The 22,488-nt window shown below is 36.5% G+C and overlaps 1 protein-coding gene across 1 annotated transcript in view; it reads left to right on the forward strand.

Moving 5' to 3' along the window:
- ZNF536 (zinc finger protein 536) overlaps nucleotides 1-22,488 on the forward strand; it is a gene marked incomplete at its 3' end in the record, with an annotated part of 96,931 nt that overhangs the window by 69,532 nt on the left and 4,911 nt on the right. The window contains exon 3 of the mRNA XM_029087236.1: nucleotides 14,874-15,026. Coding sequence (XP_028943069.1) covers nucleotides 14,874-15,026 — 153 coding nt within the window. The remainder of the gene's footprint in view (nucleotides 1-14,873; nucleotides 15,027-22,488) is intronic.

Consider the following 22,488-nt stretch of genomic DNA (forward strand, 5'->3'; position numbering starts at 1 on the left):
GTTCCTGTGCTGTCAATGTGCTTCAGCCATGTCCCCAGTACACCCTGTCCTGGTGGGAAATGTTGGTTTGCCATTGCTCCCTCAAATAACCATGACGACCTAATTCCCTGATAATGCCAGAGGCAATGAGTTTGCCTATCGTGTTGGCAGTCAGCTACTACTAACTGATCTTATGTTGCTGTTTGTCTGCCATCAGAAGACCCTCAGATATTTAAAACATTTGATCCCTAGCAACTTCTGCACTATAGATGAAAAGCAAAGAAAGATCTGGATACACACCATCTCCTATCTATAATTCTGCTTTGACTATGGTCTTGTGATGCATATTTTTCAGGGAATATTTTCAATAATGCTTACTGATGTAAAGCATTCTCAGCCAGAAGTCTTGCAAAGCATTATCAGAGTTAAGATAAATGTGTGGAGAATGACTGTTTGGTTTCATTTATTGTAATAGCTGTGTTAAAAATGTAGATCATACTGCTGTTTTGGATCACAGTCTTAATTCCAAAAATTGCAATCATCATAGGTGAATTATATCTGCACCTTTTCAAATAGATGACAGCATATATTTCTGTGCTGGTTTTCCCCGAAGGAAAAAAAAATGAAAGATAGGAGGCAGGGCTTTCAAGTAACATTGCAGTATTTACTTGTCAATCTATGAATGGAAATTGCCTATCATAGGGACTGTATGTTTACTCTCATACTTCAAAAAAATTGTAGTGAAAGGATATCCAAGAAGAAAGGAACTTCTTAAAAAAAATAAATGAAATAATATCTTAGTAGCTGAGCAGTGATTCAATGTAACTAAAACAAATATTAATGGAAAATAACCCTGGAATACAAAGAAGGAAGTAGGCTGTTGTTTGGCGAACAGCACTCACCGGAGCAGTACTGCAGGTGATGATCTACCCAACAATTCTTTTCCAGAATGCAATTCCACTAGATCGACAACACTCACCAGCATCCTGTCTAGTACCTGAGCTGCCTTTCCTAAGTTGCATCAGTGTTTATTTTAAATACACAATGCTACTCTCCTGCAGCTTTATGACAAAACTTGGTGTGACAGCAATATAGAGTTACTGACTGTTAAGCAGTGACAGATTTTGGTTGTCCACCCTTTATTAAAATATTCCAGCATGTATCAGCAAGCTCCACTGCCCAGTAGTCAACAGGATCCCTTTTTTGAAACAATACCTATGACTCTTGTGACTGGACACATATCTGTAGTGAGATACCACAGAATCCGTAGCCAGAAAAGAACCAGTACTAGTAAAATTGTTGAAATTATTTCAGTTTCATTTGACCAATTTACACTGCCTTTCATCTTTTCTCAACCCCATACATTACTTTGGTAGGTTGGCCAGTCCCACTGCAGACAGCTTTCAAATGTAATCACTTGCAAGCCAGTTTGTTATGTACCAAATTCTGTGTGGGCTTGCCAGGCTATTGGAGTGGCTCCCACTGGTACCATCCTGAAAAGGCATGGAAATGTGTCTCCAAAAATGCAGTAGCCTTCATTCTCAAAGTTTAATTTGATCTGTTCACTGAGATGGTACTTATTGCAGTGTGTCAATGTAAGCTAACAATTAGTCAAAATTAGAATCTTTAGAGTCTCTGACTTGCAGGGTAGGAGTTTGGATCTAAACAATCTCTATAGTTATCCTGCTGCATTTGTTCAGATTTTCTAAGATTCAGAGATTTATTTTGTACATATTGTTCAGAGGCTGCTTTGTCAAGGTGTTGGAAGTTTCCTATCTGATCTGGTTAGTGTTTTTGTCCTGGTTTCGCTAAGATAGAGTGAATTTTCTTCTTAGTAGCTAGGAAAGCTGTGGTTTAGTTTCAGTGTAGAGCTTGTTATGAGAGGAATGTTGATACTGCAGGTAATTTTATGACTGTTCAGATTAGTGAAAATTTGGTGGTCTTCCTCTATATACTGTGGAATTATTCAATATGTACTTGTGAAACTTCTGTCTCTTCCAAATGTAACTCATGTCTCTCATCCTGTGGGTCTAAGAAGATGCATTTTAAATAAGTATGTCCACTTTGAAAGATATGATATTGCTGAGTAATTTTATTTTTTAAGTCAGTGTTACTTTGTAAGGGTTAGGTTTATCCTGTTCTCCTTCTCTGTAAAGATCTTGTTTCCTGCATATCTTACCTTTCTGAGATAAGATTTCTTCTGTTAGCATTTAATGTCACATGAGCATCATCAAGCTGGTAATTTCATGTTGGTGGATGTTGCGTGATGGTTACAGGGTGGTCACTGGTTCGGAAGATGCCGATCAGAAAGGGTGCAAAATGTTGTAAAGCCATTCACGTTGGTGAGAATCACTCAGCAGGGTGGAGACTAAAAGGTGATGCTTTGTTAGGAGGGCGTGCGTTGGGATGTGTGGGAGAAACGGGTATATCACCAGGAATCTGAAATAAGGAGGTTTTGCCACAGCTTTACTTTTTCTTTGCTGTCTGCTCTAAGATTCAAGAGATTATTTTAAACATTGTGGCATAGAAGTCTAAGTGTAAGAATTGACTCTGCTTTTTTCGTTCCTATCCTCAGCTGCTTACTGCTAAGAATTCTGTTTTACAGAAAATGAACCTGTGAATTCTTACTTAAGATAGTGATATATGCTTTCAACTATCTTCAAGAGGATCAGTCAGTACCAAATGCACTCGACTGGTTCCAAGTATTTGTATGCATTTGTAATAGTGCGTTACAAATTCAGTCCCAGGATGGATTTCATTGCATCATTATCTGCAGATTTTTGCAGCCAGATGTGTTTCCTGTACCTTACCATGCACTTATTAATATATGGGACCATCATGCAGATGATGGTCTGAATATTTCCAGAATGTTTTACAGTATTCCTGTTTTCCAACATGCTCGATAGTTAAGTCTGGCCCTCACAGGCATGGCAGAGGAGCTCATGAGAACATTGTGGCTGAATTTCTGGTGATGTACAGGACCAGTAGCTGCTGTGCTGGTAACAAAAAGACAGACTAATTCCAGGGCAAGGCAGCTTTCAAAATCAAGTGAGCATCATGTGACTGTATGTGTATAATTTAAAAGAAAAAGAAAAAAGCTAGAACTTCAGCACAGCCTGTCTCTAGTATATGAGAAGTGAAGCAAATGAATATGGCCTTGACTATATGTTTTAATTTTTCAACAATGTGTTTTACCAACTTTAGTTCACTCTGTTGACTGTTCAGTCACACCATTTTTAAATTAAAAAGGAATACATGGTTGAATTATTTATTAAACAAAAGGTGCTTCCATGCATGCAGACTACCTGGGTTTTGAATTTTTTTTTACTGTTGGAGTTTTAAGAAAGTGTATTGCTAATAAGTTAAGAGATGGAACAACCTTCCTTCTTCTAAAATAAGTCTTCCTCTGTCTCTGAGGCAGACAGTAAGCTAACTTGTGTCTGTCCAGTAACAGAAGAATGCAAGATCTTTATTTGAATGTCTAATTTTGATCTTAGTGTGAAGTTTCCTCAGTTTGGTAGACTCTGTAGAGGCATAGAGATTTCTGGTAGAGAAATGTGATTGCAAATACTTCAGTCCAGATTATCTCCTAATTCTATAGTTGCTCCTGATGAGTTAAAATACATATTTGCTGGTGGATTAATGTGGAAGAACTGTAAACAAGTCGAAGAAAGCTTGCAAAAAGTTTGTACTGAGTTACCATCAGCCTGTATGTCCCTTGAGTTTACCAGTTCATCTCAGGGGAGCGAATAAGTACTTTGTACAACTATGTTTGCTTTGCTCAGTCCCCATTACTGCCTCTGTGTTGGTGTTCCAGATTTGTGTACAGCCAGTGTTTCTTGTATTTTTGGAGGAATGTGGCTTCCAAATGCCTCATCTTTTCTTTTCCTGTTCCTTTCTCTAGAAGAAAACAACTGCTAGCTTCTGACTAGACCGTCTGGACTTCAAATCCCCTTGGCTGATGGTTGCAGGGAAAGCACTGTCAGGCTGGGAAAATCGGAGGGGCCTTCCAGCAGTCTGGGAGCTGTGATCTCCATAGCTTGTTTAAAAAGGAGTGGGCTGTTTTACCTGATATTGAAAGATAAATTAACTCACTGCATCTGAGGGAACATCTGTCCAAGAGGTTGATACGTCTCATCACTGATGTGAGACTTGATAACTTTCTAGGATTATAGTGATATAAGAAGTGTGATATGCTGCAAAAGGCTAGCCATGGCAGCAAAGAGGCTTTAGAGGAAGGTCGATGAGACCTGCCAGGACTCTGAAGAGCTCCCAGTCACACCAGTGTGTGGGAGGGTTGTTGCGAGCCTGTAGCTTTCCTGTGGAAGGAAAGCAGTGAGCAGTAGCAAGTGGCTGGGCACACCCTGGCTGTGATAGCTACAGATGGAGACCTAAAAGATTGCAGGGCCACAGTCCAACACCAGCACATGTAAAATAAGGCTCAGGATTTAGATAACTCTGTTCCAGCATACTGACGTGCATGGCTACTGTCCAACTCCAACACATGCAAAATTAGTTTCAGGATCATTCCAGCATACTGAAGCCTATGCCTAAACCAGTTATTGCCACAAGCTCAGCTAAATCACAGGAAAGCATTCAAAATAGTATTTTTTCTCTTTTTTTACTAGGATAGTTCAAATGAAAAATTTAATATTTTTGTAGTAGAAAAGGGAAACTGTATTATTGATATATTGGCTCCATAGGCAGTGTTTCATATTTTTATAGCCCACAAATAGCATGTTATAGTATCAGTGTACTTTAAGGCTATTTTACAACATATGGATACAGGTTGACCTAGTAATGTACTTTTTGAGATATATCATTAGTATAAAAAAAATTAATGAGCCCATTCATATAACATAATGTTTAAAGACATTGTGGTCTCAGTATGCCCACAATATGCTGTTAAACCAATGAGGAAAAAAATACCAAACAGTTAAAGAATCCCTTCTCAAGATTAGAAGTAATGAATTTAATCAATACTTTTCCATTACAGCAAAACTCATGTAATTAACATATTTTATTTATAGAAAAAGGGTGCTAGTAAAATAGATTCAGGAGTTCAGAGTTGCTCAAAAGTATTTCTTCAAGTACAGCTCATTTTTTGTGAAATGGGGAAAGAAGTTGGAAATTATACTGAAATGGCATGTACCAAAGAAGTTGAATAGGAGAAAAATTATTTACAGAGATATTTATATTAGTTCAAAGCAGTCATTTAGTTAGAAGGCAGCACTGGAAAGTAAAAATTGAGAAAATACAGATACTGGAAAAGTCTATAGTATCATGGTCTACCCAAATGTTGTAACACACCATGACATTATTCACTTTTTGGAGACTGTGAGCACCTCTGTAATCAGTAATCTGTAAACGCAATGACAGTCTAATTCTTTCTTACCTTGTTGAGGGGGAAATTAGTAATTTAGCCACCTGTATGGTTGTTTTTATGTGACTGATTCTGTTGTTGGTTTCTTTCTTACTGGTGTCTACAGAAAGATGTTCCTCTGACATTTTAAATAATTTACATTTGTCTTTATTAGAATGAATTTTTGTAAGATCTGATGACCTGCTACTGGCACTTCTATGCTGATTTTGCCACCCTGGGATAAGATAATAATAGTGAAAAGGGGTTTTCTTAATCAATAGTATGGAAAAACTTCTCCGATGGTACCTGGTGCCCTAAGAGCTACTTATAATGTAGGCAAGTCTGTGGTTCTGACTTGAAAAAAATTATTTGTTTGTTTTTTTGATTTGTTTAAGCCCAGCAACTCAGGTTTAAACTTGGCTAGTGTAGTTATTAAATATTTCCGTACAAGTACGCAAAAGATTTTAAAGATATTAATGTATTTTGAAAACTATGTAGAGTTGAGTGTTAATTTGTGCCTTTTAAAATCTCACAGACTCTGCATTGTTGGACACATGGGGAAAAAATCTAGAGAAAATAGGCTCAATACCACTCTCTTCCATCCAGGTTCACCATCTTTCCTACAGTTTACTGACATGTCACCATCTTGGATTTTCTTCATAGTGTAGCCTTTGCACTATATCAAATGGTTCTGTTTGTCCCACATGTAGTTTAGGAACAAGATAGAGGTCATAATGAATTATGCCTTACCTGTTTGGTTTATAGGTATGTAGAGATGCTAGCATGTGGAAGAAACAGGGTAAGTGTGGAAGCAAGAAGAAAGCAATATGTTCATTCACAGAAGTCCAGTTAATGGTTATTTTAGTTGATTAGTTTTCTCCCTCGTGAAATTGCCTCCACAGATCCTTACTTCTGGAGCTTAATCAGCAGTAGCAATCCATCCCAGGAGTGGGAGATCAGGAGTACTTAATTAAAGAGGGACTGTAAGGCAACTCTCCCAAATTGGGTATCTGATCTAGCCTTGGCATCAGGAGAGCAATGCTAGGTAAAAGTGTTTATCAAGCTCCATGTAGCCACTCTGCAAATCTCAGAGATGGGAATATGATGCAGACAGCCTGTAGAAGCTGCTATAACCTGAGTAGTATGGGCTTTAAGGCCATCTGGTACCTGAACACCTGCCTACAAATAACACGTACAAATCCAAAAGATGGTCCAGTTGGATAGTTTCTCTGCTTAGATTCCCCGCTGGAATTTTCTCCAAAAGCAGTAAACAAACTGTATGAAGTGTGGAAAGACCTCGTCTTCTCTGGTCAGTAATCAAGTCCCCATTTAAAATTTAGGTGACAGGATCAAAGCTAACAGAGGTGAGTGAAGGATTTGGGTAAGAAAACTAGTAAGACAGATTTACATGAAAATTTTAGACCACTGTTGGCATAAACAAATGGTAAAAATCCAGAATATTCTAAGCTTGTTTTAAGAAAAGGAGAACAAAACCATGGAACGTATGTCAGTATGTTCTATTGAAGGTTTGGGAGCTAACATTGCTCTCAGAGGTATAAATGAGCACCAAAGTAAATTTTGAGGATAGGCAATAAAGAACATTGGGAAAATACTGAGGAAAGATCCATGAGTACATATTTAAGCCCAGCATTGCTGATCTAAAGAGTAAGTATCTGCTTTGCTCGTGAAGATACATGTTCTGGACAGAGAAGTACAATAAGGTGTTCTGGCAGCTCAGATGTGCTCTTCTGAGGAAAGCAAGAACAACCAGAATCAAATTGCTGAGAGGAACTAGTGTTACATTCAAGATAGCAAACAGACCCATCATTCTGATAAATAACGAAGTACATCCTCTTCTAAAGCATCCACTTTTCTGTGGATATATTATACATGTCTAGTGGAATTTAATGAACCTCATCTGGCAAACAAGGTGATTTGGGACCTGAAGAGCTTTGATCTATACAGTCAAATTAAGGAAGTGGGATTTCAAAGCCATAATTTTGGAGTAGCAGAACTGAAAAGCCAGTGAAGGAGTTGGATGGTAGAAGAGTCTTGCATGTGAAGAGCTTAGGAAAGATGAGAGCAGGATTTTGAAACAAAAATGATGTTAGAGGGAATAATGTAGTGATCCGTGGTCATTTTCTGCAATCTCAACTCTCGTTAGGTAGCTGGAGGTTCCAGGATTTAGTGGTGATACCATAAAAAGTCAAGGCTATTTGACCAAAGATCTCATGGCCATACTCTGTGTATTTCTGGTGTTTGATGACTTCATTGAAGGACTGTGCACAGGTCTGACTGCATAAATTGCAACTTACACTTTTTAATTATACCAGTTGTGCATGTGCATGTGATTTAGAATGGCTTTAAAGGTCATGAGCACTGGAAAAAGATGAAGTTTTACATGCCTGCATGTGCATATATTAAAAAAAAAAAATTCTTCAGCACTCTTTTCAGTTTCACTTTGATTTGGTTTTATCAAAACTAATATTTCAATAATATGCTAAGGTCCCGATTCAAATCTAAGTGTTGAAGTTTCATTGAATTCAGCAGGGCTGGAGAGTTATACAGTAGTGAGATTAAAGTTTTAAGCTTACTTTCTTCTCCTGCTGAGCTAAGAATATGTGTGATGGTTTGCAGGATAATTTAACTGTAATCTTCTTGGAGCATGGACTGCATTCCATTGATTTTGTACAACTGAACTCAGTATCACTGATTAATAAAACAATAAATATGGAAAATGAACTATTTTGTGTTTTATTAACAATTTGCATTTCATATAGTATTTCATTTTGACTAAGTATAAAATCATACCCTTAAATGGTGAGATGTAATTGCTGATCATGTATCTCTTTGTTCCAGACACTTTTATAAAAGTGTATGTATTATGTATGATGTGACCTTCAAATGTCATGAATGCATTGTGCAATAAACTGTCAATATTTGTGGCTATAAGGTACTGGATGACTTTTACAATAATTGGAACAGCTTTATTAAAAGCTTGGATCACTCAGCTGGTTAGAGAAAGACACAGGCCAATGTTCATCTGGGAGTTTCCTTCTGCCAACTGTTAAATGAAAGATATTGTAAGGTGCTTAAGATGTCTTTTTCTTTTTTATTATTTTAAAAAAAAAAGATACAGTTAAAAAGATCTCATGCAAAAAAATATTCTCTCAAAACCCCTATTTTTTTCAATATGCTTAATTTTCAGTGCAAACTGAACTCTCTAAGTTAATGGCAAGCAACCAACCCTGTTTTTAAAGTACTACGTCTGATTTTCTCTCTCTTTTGGTCACACAATTCTTCAATCAAACCAGGCAGCTAAAATGATCTTCTCAGAAACTCTGTTGGAGCTTTGATTATCTTAAAAGTTTTTAAAGTTTTAAAACAATGTGAAAAGTAAGACTGCTAAGAAACCCAAAACAAAAACTCTTATGGGGAATTTGATTAAAATTAAAAAAGAGGATAAGAAACACTTTGTGATAAACAAGAGCTTAATTTTGGTTTAAGTGTCTGTTGAAGTCTCTTAGTGCTTTATATACAGCCTCTTGCATGTTTCTTAGAATACGTACCACAGTGAAAAGCATTAAAGTATAACTTATATTTACATGCATGCAGTATTGTCATGCAAAGTGTTTTGCAGCCATGGAGTGTGAAAACCACCAGTCTTCAAGTGTGTCATGTGCTTCAGGAGGGTGTGCTGCCCGTGAGTCACCAGCCTATCCTATAACTAGGAAGTTATTTAGAATATTTTGGCTCCCTTCCTCTTGTGCTTGAAGTAACGCCTAGATAGCTCCCCTGTAGCCCAAGGCATTGGCTATCGCTGCCATTTACCCACTTCCAAATGTTGCAAGTTTTACCTCATATAAACGGTCATGGACATTTTACTTCAGTTTAATTTAGATTGTATTTTAATGTCAAATCTGCTAATGCACTAATTGGTAGCAGAAGCAGTGCAGTTTGTGCCTTTTGTTTGCCTGTGTGGTTCAGAGGGCAAAGTGGGAAGTCTGATGTCAGAAGTAGTATCTTTTTATTTACCAGTGGAACCTTTGGTATAATCTTTATTTCTAATAATACAAACAATGTGAATGCTGCTTTCTCACTAGCAGGCCTTCTTTCCAATTCTCTTCTAAAATAGCTCTCTGTTTAAACAAATTCTCTGCCAATCCATATTAATGCCTAACAGTTTAAGATTCCCATATATGGTCATTATAAAACCTAAATCCTTGATGAAACAATAGAGACAGCAAGTTGTTCCTGACCTAAGACATTAGTAACTCTTTCCGGAGGCCTAAAATATAACTGTAATGTTTAGTAATATGAGACTCTTTCATTTTAAGCCATGAACTTCACTAGCAAAAAAGTGCAGTGACATCTGCTAATAGGATTCTAATTTCAAATTATGAGCACTGGGCCAGATTCTGTTCTCATTTACATCGCAGCATACTAATTGAAGCTACTTCAGGTAGCTAGAAAAATATAGTTAATTATATCCCTAATTATATTTCTATTTTCCACTCTTTTCAGCATTATTAAAGCTTTCTCTAAGGAATAGGCAAGAAAGGTAAAGCATGTTTTCCCAGAAAATTTGTGTATCCTTATACTGCTTCCCAGGGAATTAGGGGGTTTGTCCAGGCATACTTTTATAAAGGTGGCAAGCAGTGACAGGATTAACACACTGATTATCTTCTAACTTCCTTTTTGATATTAGATTCTGGATGTAATTTTTCCTGCCACAAGATGGGCTAATCTGGGTGGGTTATAGAGCATCAAAAAATAAATGTGGTCACTACAACTTCTTGTTGCACCATGTTTCATTAACTTTTACAGGCAGTTCTAAAGGACTACAAATATTTTTAATTTCAAGAAATATATGAAAACCTGGGATTATGTGCAGCTTTAAAGGCTTCTGGCCACATTTTCAAAGGGTTCTTTAATAACATCTGAAAAATGTGCAAGAGCAAACACATACTTGTAAGTGTGATTACCTATTTTGTGAGTTGATTACCTTTTCCATGCAATTGCCTGGTTTTGGCTAATTTGGCAATCCTTGTGTCAACAAAATTCCAACTGACTTCATTGATAATTTAGTCTACATGAGGACTCCAGTTTAGCTCCTTTGAACATGAAGGTACCTCTTTGTGAATCCCTGCACTTTCACATACGCTCAGCAAATAAATGCTCTGGTAAAATTTGTGGGACATGTATGTAGATGCTCCTTTGAAAATTTGGCTGCTAACATGCCTGAAGTCAGTGCTGCTACCTAACCAACTGAAAATGGGTTTCTTTTTACAAAAGCAATTAATCCTTTTCTAATCATGTTTATACCTATCCCAAACAGGTAGACCAGGTGTACAGAACATATATGGAAATTTCAAATAATTCTTTTTCTTGCTCATCATATGACTGGCTAGATAGCTCTTGCTTTGAGTACATAGATTCACTATTCACCTAAAATTGTCTTCTCTTTTCTAGAAATATCCACTGAAGTTGGTATTGTGCGTCTGTAGCATCTCTGTCTGTGTGCTGAGGGCACTGCCAGCTGTGGCAGAGGCTCATTTCTGGGGAGATCATTTCTGATACCTAGTAAGATATCTGCTGTAAAAAGGGATTCACTGATGTGTTTCTCACTTTCTTTTAACCTGCTACTGTAAAAGTGCGCCTGGCTCAAAACTGTTTATTGGGATTATCTGGCTCTGTGGAAATTTCCTTCATGGATATCATGGGGATGGTGAAAGCAGCCTGCAGCACTACGTGGGTCATCTCCATGCTAGTGGTGGCTTTTTGTCCCCCCTTTCCTGAGAAGTCGGCATCTGTCTGAAGAAGGGATAGTCTTTCAAATTCCGATCTTATGAATTGCTTAATTTTAATTTCAGTCTGTGTGGCAAATAGATTTGCTCACATTTTGGGTGAATTGGCACTTTGGTTATGTGGCTAATTGCTACCTTCTGGTACAGATGTTAAAGTGGACTTTCTTTCCTTGCATTTGCCCCATGAGAACATGTGCACAGTCAGTTATGAAGTGTAGCTGAGGCATGGTACGCAAGAGATGTCTCTGTGATACCACCCCAAAAGCTGCTTCATAGCTGAATTCCTCTGTCAGGTACCACGGAGTGGTATCTGCCTGCCCAGGAGGTACAGCATACGTAGCAGCTGGAGGTCTTACAGCTGTTGCCTTCTCCTTATACTCACACAAAGATCAGTTTCATATACAGAACTGAATGTTGCTTTTTGCACTTCTGTCCATGACTTTTGCTGTGAACAGATGCTTTCAAAGTGAAAGGAAAACTCAGTGAAAGTGAGTGCAGAGACAAGGCTTGGAAGCCTTACATCTGGCATGTGCAGTATTTTATACTCTCTTCTATTATTTCCTGCACTCCAATCAGGAAAGGTAGGGATAGGCAGGAAGACATTCAGGACGTAGACCTGCCTGTAATGGAAGTAGAGAGTAAAAAAAGCAGTCTAACCCCATGTGCATCGAGTGCGCATCATGTAGACCGCATAACTCAGTGAACCACAATGGCTATAAGATAAGTAACTCTTCTCTTTCCTTCCTGAGCCTTTATCCTCAGAACTGAGCAGCCCAAAAACCATAGCTCAAATCCCGAGTAAATCATAAATTAAATCAATTTACTGGGCCTAATCCTAGTTCTGCAGGTCTGTAAAACATTACTACAGTTTTGCACAATTTAACAGAACTGAAAGTTTCTACTTATGATGTGGATCTCAATAGCAGGAGAAAGGCGACATCAGAGGTGTAGAACTCATGATTATTGGTAGAGCTGAAGGTTTTTCATTCCCCACATACACTGTTGTTGACATAGTCTGTATTCACCAGTTCGCTTCTTAACTTTTTCCTTACTGATCTCTTCTTCTTTTTCTCTGACACTTTTTTCCTCCTTCACTTTCCATAGATTGCTTTAAGAGACTCAGAATAAAAAGGACTTTGGTAGCAGAGTCAGTGAGACTTAAACGCATTTTAAAGTTAAGCACATTTTAAACTTAAGTGCCTTGACAGGTAGGTACGATTTGCCAAGATGGGGCCCCAGGAAGAAGTTGGGGTAGCATTTGATGGGGAGAGTTGGCAGCCTTGAACATATCTTTTCATTGTTTGAAATAAAAGAACTTAGATGTAAAGCTGCTCATTCAGGTAGCGATGGCCTCCAGCGCTTCGGTGGGCTTTGTAGGCAGAGGAATTCAAAAGAAAACCCCTCAGCCCAGCTTTAAAGTCTTAGGAATGCTTTAACTGTGGGAAGAAAAATTCTTCAAGGTAAGGCCCCTGTTAGAGCAAAGCCTTTGGAGCTATCTACTGTATGTCTACTTAAATCTAAAAGAAAACTCTTCAGACCACCCACATCTTTGCTTCATTGTTGTTTTCAGTTTGCTTTTTCAGAGGGATTAGTGCTAGAGTAAACTCTATCGTCTCGCTGCCTTGAAAAAAATCAATTTTGTGTAAAGTGAAAATTAGACTCTTAAATCTGCAAAGCGAGCTGTTTATCTTACAAATTTATTCTTTTTTATTGGGCCACACATATTCTAGATAGAAAGATAAAAGGCAAATGGATAACAGGCCATCATTTAGAGTGACATATAGCAAAACATAACTAGTAGACTTAGTCAGTAAATTCCTCCTGAGTGGCTTGTTAGCTTTATCTATATATTTATCTATAATGCTTATATAGTATTTATTGAAAACCAAAATAAAATCCTGCAGTTTATCATCATGCATTCTGTATTTTGCACTTCAGAAAAATCTTTTTGCACTCAGGAATTCATTTTTTCCCAAAGCAGCTTAAGACATGATTATATACAACTTATGAGGAGGACAAAAAAGGGGGAAATCTAAACTCTTTGAGGAGATTGGAATTATAAACTAGCACCTATATATGTTTTCCTGAACTCCTAAAGACTAAATAAACTCTTGCAGTATGCTACTTTACATACTTGTGAATAATTCAAAATGACAGTTACTAGCCGTCTAACTTAAATATTGTTCTTTAACTCTGCAGTCTAAGAACAATCAGAAAATGTTAAACAAGAATGTTTAACTCTCAGATTTTGCCTTTTGAAAACTAGCAATAACTTGATTACATACATGACTAAGATAAGCATTTATATATATTTTATCACTCTATCATCCTCTTCTTTCACCTTTAAGTGAAATAGTTTAGAGGGACCATTTTATAATAAATTATGAAATGCCTGTTAGTGGTACCTTTTCCAGAAATGTGGTATTTGGGTCTCTGCTACTGTGTGAATAGTTTTTAGTAGAGATAAATGTTTAAGTCATTCTTATGTCCCATCACTTCCATTTAAAAGGCAATGCTGTGTAAACTGCTCTATGTTTCCTGACAGCTTTGGTTACATATCAAATGGGTAAAGACAGAACATTTTTAGTCAGTAGTTTATGGTTGAAATAATCAAGACTGCATGCAGATTTTAACTATGTGCTCCCAACTTCAATCTAACCCAGAAAGCTCAGCTTTTGCATAGTGGTGTGATGATGTGTCCATATGTACTGCACCTCTGTGGTGTGCCAGTAGTGTAAATCCAGTTCAGAATTTCAATATCTGCCATGGTACTTTTTGGTGAAATCGTGGATTGATACGTATTTGTGATACTACATAGAATGGCCCCGTAAGCCTACTGCATGACCCTGTAAGTACAGGATGATAGATAAGTCTTGTGTGGTTTGAATAATGACTTTTTAAAAATGCCCTACATTTTTGCAATTTTTATCTCAGTCTTTTGTAAGTTATTTTGTTCATAGCCTGCTCGGATAATAGCAGCTTATTCAAGGTGGCTGAGAATGACTGTTTCTTTATATCAGGAGAGAGAAGAGATGTCCTGGAGTCTCACCCATCGTATTACAATGCAAAGAATAAGCGTAGCTGGGAACACTGAAGGAGAAAACTCAGGAGCTATGAATGAGAGGAAAAAGGAATTCTCCCTCATCTGACCAATTATTTTCATTGCTTTTCCCATGATATTAGGTCACTCACTAGGTCATGTGTTGTTAACTCCAATGCTGAAATGTTGCAGAAGGCAGTTAATTAGCTTTGTGTGTAGACATTGCCAGTGCTATTGGTGTCCCCCCCGTCACTGCAATTCTGTTGTTTTGGGAGGTTTTAATATATTGATGCAAAGTTTTTCCCTCTAAAAGCCTACAAATTTTCACAATACTTATAAATTAAATAGATTCAACAAAACAACAGTCTAAAACTTTTTTGGGAAAAATTAATAGGAACTAAACAAAAGAAGAAATCAAACCAGCTGCTGACACAGCTGTTTCTTTTCTTGTATAATTCAGTTCAATATAAAGGTACCATATGCTGCTTAAAATGATGATAGGAAAGATGAAATAATTTAAGACAATAACAAGAAAATACATGAATTGTCAGCATTCTGTCAGATTTAAAGAATGAAATAGACAGGTGTAGTATTGACATGTTTAACTTTGTGTTGTGTTAGCAGTTTTAGTGAGAACAACTTCTGACATGTGCTGAAGTGATGTGAGAACATTTCTGTGTTGCAGACATTGGAGAAGAAGCTGGGAGATCTGTAGGAGTCCAGCAGCCAGCTTTACTGAGAGACAGGAGCCTTGGTTCTGCCATGAAAGACTGCCCATATTGTGGAAAAACTTTCAGAACATCACATCACTTAAAGGTCCACTTGAGAATACATACAGGTGAGAGGAACAAGTGAGCGGAGCACTGTCGACACATGCCATGTGTGTGTGGGGGTTAACATAATACGTGGCTAGGAGCCTTAATTCCCAGTGTAGATTTGGACTCATTAGTTGGAGAAAGTCTTTTGAGAAAGATATATGACAGTCTTAAATAAAAGCACAAGGAATGTGTTGTTGGATAAAGACCACTTTAATAGAATCATCTTTTCCCAGTTGAGGTTATTTTTGTCTCCTTGCCTGCTTCATCACTGTTTCCTTCAATTACCCTTGTCTTTCAGTAGGCATAAGCCTATTGGTTTCAGACTTAGTTATACTAACTGCTTCAAAGGCCTTCCTTAGCATCTGCTTAGGGATTCTGTATGTTTTTCTCAGAGTTACTATTTTTGTTCCATTTAGCATGCTCATTTTTAACCTCTCACTGTTCGTATGAATACATCAGCTTCATGGATCTGCATTTTTTTTTTTTTTTTTGCTAGAACTCACTGGACTTTTTACTTGTAAGTAGTAAAACTTGCCATGTTGTGCACTATGGTTAAACTTACCATGTTTTATTTAATAACAATCATAGCATTTCTACCTTACAAAGACTTGCTACTGGTCTGGATTCTCACTTTATTTTGTTATGTCACTCATTGGGTGGACTGGTCTTGATACTAGTAAACTATAGCCTTTCTATTTAAATTGTAATACCTTTTTTGCTTAAAAGTGCATATGTGCATGGTAAGGGTCATGTAGAGACACAGTATATGTTTAAGATTATTTACTCTTATTAAAACCTTACTCTTAATTAAAATCTGACATACAATGTTGATATCCTCAGGTCCTGTTGACATCACTAGAAATTCTGTTAAAGGCCAATATGATACTCTTTTCTTCCAAGTTGTGGGTATCGTAGTAGGCTTTGGGAGAATATGCAGAACTAGAGATTTAGGATACTTCTCTTTGGAAACAGACATAGTGGGCGCTTTAACTATGGAGTAATTTTCTTTTTAAATCATTTTAAATGAATTTCAGAATTTTACTGCTACTTTTCTAATTGATAGGTAAAATAAATTGCATGAAGAAATACAATTCTACCTCCTACCTGAAAATTTCACTTTTAATTTTTACTTCACTGAAGTACCAGCTAGGCAGTATTTTCCTTCCTTCCCAAAATCAGCAGTCATGTTTCTCCTATGTGCATGCACAGAGGTAATACTTAATGTTATGTTTGCAAATGTGAGGCCAGATTTTGAAAAACTGTAATTGAAGAATGAAAATTATTTAAAGAAAAAAAAAAAATCATGGTTAGGATGGGAAAGTTTGTTCACTGTATTTTTATTCTCCTTTCTTTCGGTTGTGGAGTAAGAGTATACTACACTGATTTGATCTGAATTTTAAAATTTGACCTCCTAATGTAGATTTATCTGATTGGATTGCAAACCATTTAGGGCAGGAATATTATTTTCTGTGTGTTGGACTTTGTGAAAAAAAAAATAGTGAAAATCCTATTTGTGTGCTCTCTAATGTAGTAAAAGTAAATAAATGGTCATTATGTTATTGGGAAATAATTTTCTAACTGTTTACACAGTTTGACATTTTTACTATTGGGCATGCAAAGAAAAATTATTTAAAATAACCTGAGGATACCCACCTCTCCCTTTTGCTATATAGTGGTGATTTTGTTCTTGTTTTAAATATGGCAGTGATTACACTTTTGGTATTTGTGGTTTAGAACTAATGGAAAGAATATTAATTGCAATGGAAATATTCCATAACTTGCATATTAAAACTGACTAAACAAAATTAAAAAAAGAAAAAATAAACCATGTATAAAATAATAAAAACCCCATACAGACTGTTGAAACAACATTTACAATGTATTTAAAAAATCATTATAATTTTAAAATAGATAAGGTTCAATTTCCGTTGGGTTGAGAACAAAGTATTCGTAAATAATGACAAGAGTATGTTTAAATGGAGCAATGTTTTACATATTGGAAATAATCCTAATAAATATTATAAAAATGTAAATTGCCAAATTACTAGAGTTATTAAATAAAAATTAAGTTGCTTTGCAGTAAATGGAAATGATGTAATAGATACCAGTTATTAAACAAATATTGGTTAGCTCATACTTATCAGGGACAGTTTCCTGCCTTTTATGTCACACTCTGTCTTTATTATATGCCTGGATCATATAACTGACTGATAAAAAACACTTTACTGTGTTTCTCCACTACATTAACTCAATTACTGTTCTTGTGCTCACAGCACCTGTTTGTTAAAGATGAGCTCAAGCAGTTCAGCAGAAGTCAGGTTCCTTCGAACATCTGTGTGTTTGGAGGCACAGGAGTAGGTTGGTTTGGTACACATGCCAAGACAAGACCCAAACTCTGATCCAGCCAGGAGGTGCTTCTGTGGCAATTGGCCCAAAAAAGCTAAAGCCGTTTAATCCTCCACAAGAGGAGAAAGCTGTCCTCTGTTTTAAAAGAAATAGTTCGTGGCTTGGGCTGCTTCTTTTTTCCCTTGGATATTTAATGGTTGCAGCCTTCTCCACACTGAGTCTCAGTTTCTGTGTAGTTTGGTATCATATAATAAGCTCCTGAAGAAAAAAAAAGAAAATCAAGGTTTTATTTAGCGTGCTCAGTTGAGTCTCAACACAACACAACTGTAGAGGATTTTTCTTCTTATCTAATTCAATGATATTCAGCCAGGAAGAGCTTTAAGGGAAAGATAGTAAGATATGATTTCTGATTGTTCCCATATGATAAGAAGAAAAGGGCATAATTTTGTGAAATCAGTTTCTCCTCTTTCTTGCTTTAAAACAGTTGAAGGACAAGACAGTTCCTTAGCATGACCCTGAGAGAAGAAAGGAAGGACCCTCAGAGCAAAAGGCTTCAGAGCCTCAGGGCTTAGAGATAACAGACAAAACTCTTGTAGCCCTCCGAGATGACTTCTTTATGTTGACCAGTGAATAGAGATGGGCTGTATGGTCCTGCTTCTTCAGAGCTACCTACTTCAACTCACGCAAACTCACTGTGTGAAGAAATGCAGAAACAAGGACAAAGCATGTATTATGCACCATGTTGGTGGACTGTCCACTTTGTGATTCAGCTTCCTGGTTGTAAAATAATATATCATACAACCGAGAAAGTTATAACAAAGAAGGCATAGAGGTGCCTGCCTAGACTTTGTGAAAAAGAAAACCGACTAAGTATCTCAGACCCATAATGTACCATGTGCAGCTGCTTCCAGAGTTTCCATTTTTCCTCTCTGAGGGCAGCAATTTAAAGTTCCTTCATTTGGGGACCTGAGCATCTTCTTTATGTTCTTGAGCACTCTCAGTTGCTACTGAAATAAAATAAATGGCTGTGTTTTTTACTTTACATAGCTCAGCCTTTGGACTTTACAAAAAGAGTTAACTAAAAAATTAAAATTTCTTATGTTTGACCTTGGACAAACAATGTGTTATGTAGGGGCCGGTTTCAGATTAGCTCTAGCACCTCTTTGCACCTTGTGTTAGCATTCAGAAGCTGCTGCAGATGTAGACCAGTCTGGGTTTGTGTGGTCTTTAGGTACTCAGGTATATTCCCAGTATGACTGGCACAGTTAAACCCCTTGAGTAATGAAAAAAGAATAATGTGCATGAGCAAAGTAGAGCCCTGAACAAGGTTTGGTTTGTGCTAAACAGGAGAAACCTGAGAAAGCGAGGGATAGGAAGAAAAAACTTGGCAGGGCTGTGTCCTTTGTCTGAAAGTATGTTATGATATGTATGACACACATCTTACATGTGTTAGATATATAAATTTACAGTGTTACTGTATTTTACCCTGGAAATGTGACTAGCCAATTTTAAAACTTGCTTAGGTGACCCGATGAAATACAGTAAAAATGGTGCTGTTTTAAATGAATTCAATTCACATTTTCTTCCTAAAAAAAGACTGCCTGTTGCCATTCTCTGAAGGCGCTTGTAGTGGGATGAGCAATATGAATAATTAAGGAAAATGGGTATGTGTGCTCCAAGAGGAGACAATTTTGGTATTGAACATCCTTTATTCTTACATTTCTAAGATGAACTAAAAAGACTTTTCATTTCTCTAGATTTCTCCAGATTTCCCATCCTTAACATTGTACAGCATGCCTTTTCTCCTGTCTTAATGACATCCCAAACTTTTGTTGAAAATAATTGATTGAATTTAAATTTCCTTAAAAGTTTAAGAGGTAATGTTACAGTATAAATTTCCTACCAAACACTAAGTAGGGAAATATCCATTAGTGAAATTAACTACAGTTTCTAGGTAGCTAACAATGTGCAGTATACAGTAGGGCATGGCTAATGAACACTGCAGTGGGTGATATTTCATTATACAAATTAATGCTCACATTTTAATGGGAAAGTCACATAATGAATCTCAGCTTCAGTGACAGCAATTAGAGACACAGATTGTCCCCTTCTGGACAAGGCACTGTTTAGCAATAAGCAGCTGTGTAAAAAGTCTTCAGGTTTACAACATATATATATGCTTTGGGGGAATTAGTGTACAGTTTATATTAATGTACTGAATTTTCCTTGCAAAGTAACAACCATATTTATCTCTCTGCATTTTAACTGAGTAAAGACACGTAGAAAGACTAAATAAATATTGCAGATGAGATATAAATAAAGGAAAATATTCAATTATAAAACTTCATAAAAATTAAATTATTTTATTGTAATGCCTAGTGCACAATTGAAAAAAATCTTTAATAAACTGAGTCAAAAGCATCAAAAGTCTCTCCTTTTACAGGGTAGGGGTAGTTTAATCTTATACAATAGAGAAAAATCACTAGTAAAGGAAAGTAGTAAAGAGAAGAAGTTAACTAGTATTTCTGACAAACAGATTAATTGTGTGGTGAAACATGTGCAGGATCCAAAAATAATCCTACAGAACCTTTGATATTCCATTTGGTTTAAAAAGTGTGAAGTGAATGATTAGAATGATAAAAGAAATTACCATGTAAGAATAGGCATAATAATGAACTAATTAAACCATACAGCAATTCATTTCTAAAATATCCACTGCACAATGGATAAAATAGGTTATCAATAACTGTTTCAATGGTAAAATAAAAAATGCTGGAAAATGTTTTCAATATTTTCATTAAGCAGTATTCTCTGGAATTATAAGATGTTTGATTTCATTTGCTTTGCATGAAAGAAAACTATAGCTTGTTTAGAAATGTATAGGATCAAATTGCAACTCATATTGTCCCTGAGCAGTGGGGTTAAAACCCCACTACTGGCTGCCAAGGCACTAGGTGTTTGGGTTCTTGGACTGATGCACAGCCCTCATTGTACTGAGGAGCAGCACTACGAGGAGCAGAGGGGCACACTCCACAGAGAAACTCCTAAAGAAATCTTCTTTAACGGGGGGAGAGGGGTGGGAGGACATTCAGTGGGGAAAGGGAGTGTAAGGTGCAGTACAGATTTTTAAGAAACTGCATGATAAGTATGAAAAATGAATGAAGAAGCCCACTGCACTAAATATAAAAAGGTATTTTAGAAGTACAGGGATTTGATAAAGGAAACTAAAAGTAATAGTAAAAATCTGTATGTGGATGTTAGGTTATGGAGAACAGGGTAAAATTCTGTAGATTTTGCAGGTTTAACAATTGGTATCTTGCTAATACTGGACAAGAATGGATAAGAAATTATCAGCCATGGTATAGAAAACTGAATACTCTTCTGCTCTGTTCTCAGAAAGAAGCATGATGGTTTTTATAAGTATTTTCCAATGATACAGTTCTGCCATTAAGTAATGAGGCTGTTATGCTGTAGCCTACTACATTTTAATATTTTTTAGAATGAATGAGACTGGATAACTTATAGATAAAGTCTTAAAAACCCTAGCTGAAGAGCTCTCCAAATCATTAAATTTCATTTAAAAAACCAAGACTTGGAACATGGAGCAAGTTCCAGAGCACTTGTAGTAGTAAAAAAGCTCTGGCTATTCTACTGTTTCCAAAAAGAAAGACTATTAAGACCTTATAAATGGACTACCCTGAAACAAGCTTTGGGTAAAATTACAGAATGAACTTGTTAACTAATTAGGAATTGCTAGCATAGTTAATTCGATTTTATTTTATGAAAGTGAGTTTTATCAAGTCTTGTGAAAGTATATTGCTCTATGTGACAATTCCCCCCCATCAAAAAACAAAGTATGAACAGATGAAGTGGTTCATAAACTGACACTTCCACAGCAATGGTTTCAGCTCCATCTATTTGGTATTTCATCATTATTTGGAAAAGCATATAAAATCACTGTTGATAAAATTTACCGATGGCACAAAAATGGTAAGATGCTAAAAATCATGGAGAGGCACTTTTTTCAGTAATACAAATTTTAAATCAGCAAAATGTAAAGGAACAAATACTAGAGGCGTTGATGAACTGGGCCTAGGCTTATGGTAGAGAAGTAACAGAATATGAGCTGTTAGTTGATTGATATCAAGTTGAAATTTTATCAAAGCTTTAGTGGATACCCATAATTTAAAAGGACATTGAAAAATTGGGAAGAGTGTTCCACTCAAGAGTGAGAGAAGGTGAAGAGGTGACTGATTTGCTGTCTGTAAGTACCTGCCTTAGGGAATAGATTTTATTTATTTTTTTTTTTTTTTAATTTTAAAAACCTGAACTGATTTGCTGTCTGTAAGTACCTACCTTAGGGAATAGATTTTTTTATATTTTTTTTTTTTTAATTTTAAAAACCTGTTTAATCTAGCAGGGAAGAATGTAGCGAAATTCTGTAGGAAGCAAACTCTGGACAAATTCAAGCTAGAAATGAGGCACACATTTTGAGTAGTGAAAATACTCAAATACCAGTCAAACAGTTTACCTAGGGACATGTTGGATGCTTCTTCATTGCTGTGATTGAAGCACAATATGTTTAAACTAAAACAAGTTTTATTTCAAATTGTAGTTATGATTTGATGCAGAAATTATCATGTGAGGGTCTTTGGCCTGTGTTGTACAGCAGATCAGACTAGATGATCACAATTGTCCCTTCTGGCCTTAAAATCTGTAAATCTATTTATAATCTGGCTGTGGTCTCCTTGCACAGCCCGTAGCAGATAATTCCTGTGACTAGTACGATCAGATTGTGTTCTGAGCAGAACTGGGGATAGCTTGCACAGATTATACATCTGTGTTGTTTATACAACCTGCTATACAAATAGACCTGTTTCTACTGGGTTACATGTCTGTTTCTAGTTATCTACCAAGCTTTTGTGCAGTTTTTACAAGCGGCATTGAATTTTTATTGTTTTACTGTATGCTGATATAAAATAGTTCTTGTGAGATGTCTGGTGTCTTATAAACCAGAGCGGTAGATAGATCAGAATGGTGATTATGTTGCCTAAATAAGTTATTCTCTATAAGACTTCATTTTATTGTACACACTGGAATATTCTCTCTTTCTACTCCATTGTGAAAAAGTTTGCA

This window comes from Antrostomus carolinensis, unplaced genomic scaffold (genome assembly GCF_000700745.2).
Source record: "Antrostomus carolinensis isolate BGI_N321 unplaced genomic scaffold, ASM70074v2 scaffold11180, whole genome shotgun sequence".
Lineage (NCBI taxonomy): Eukaryota > Metazoa > Chordata > Aves > Caprimulgiformes > Caprimulgidae > Antrostomus > Antrostomus carolinensis.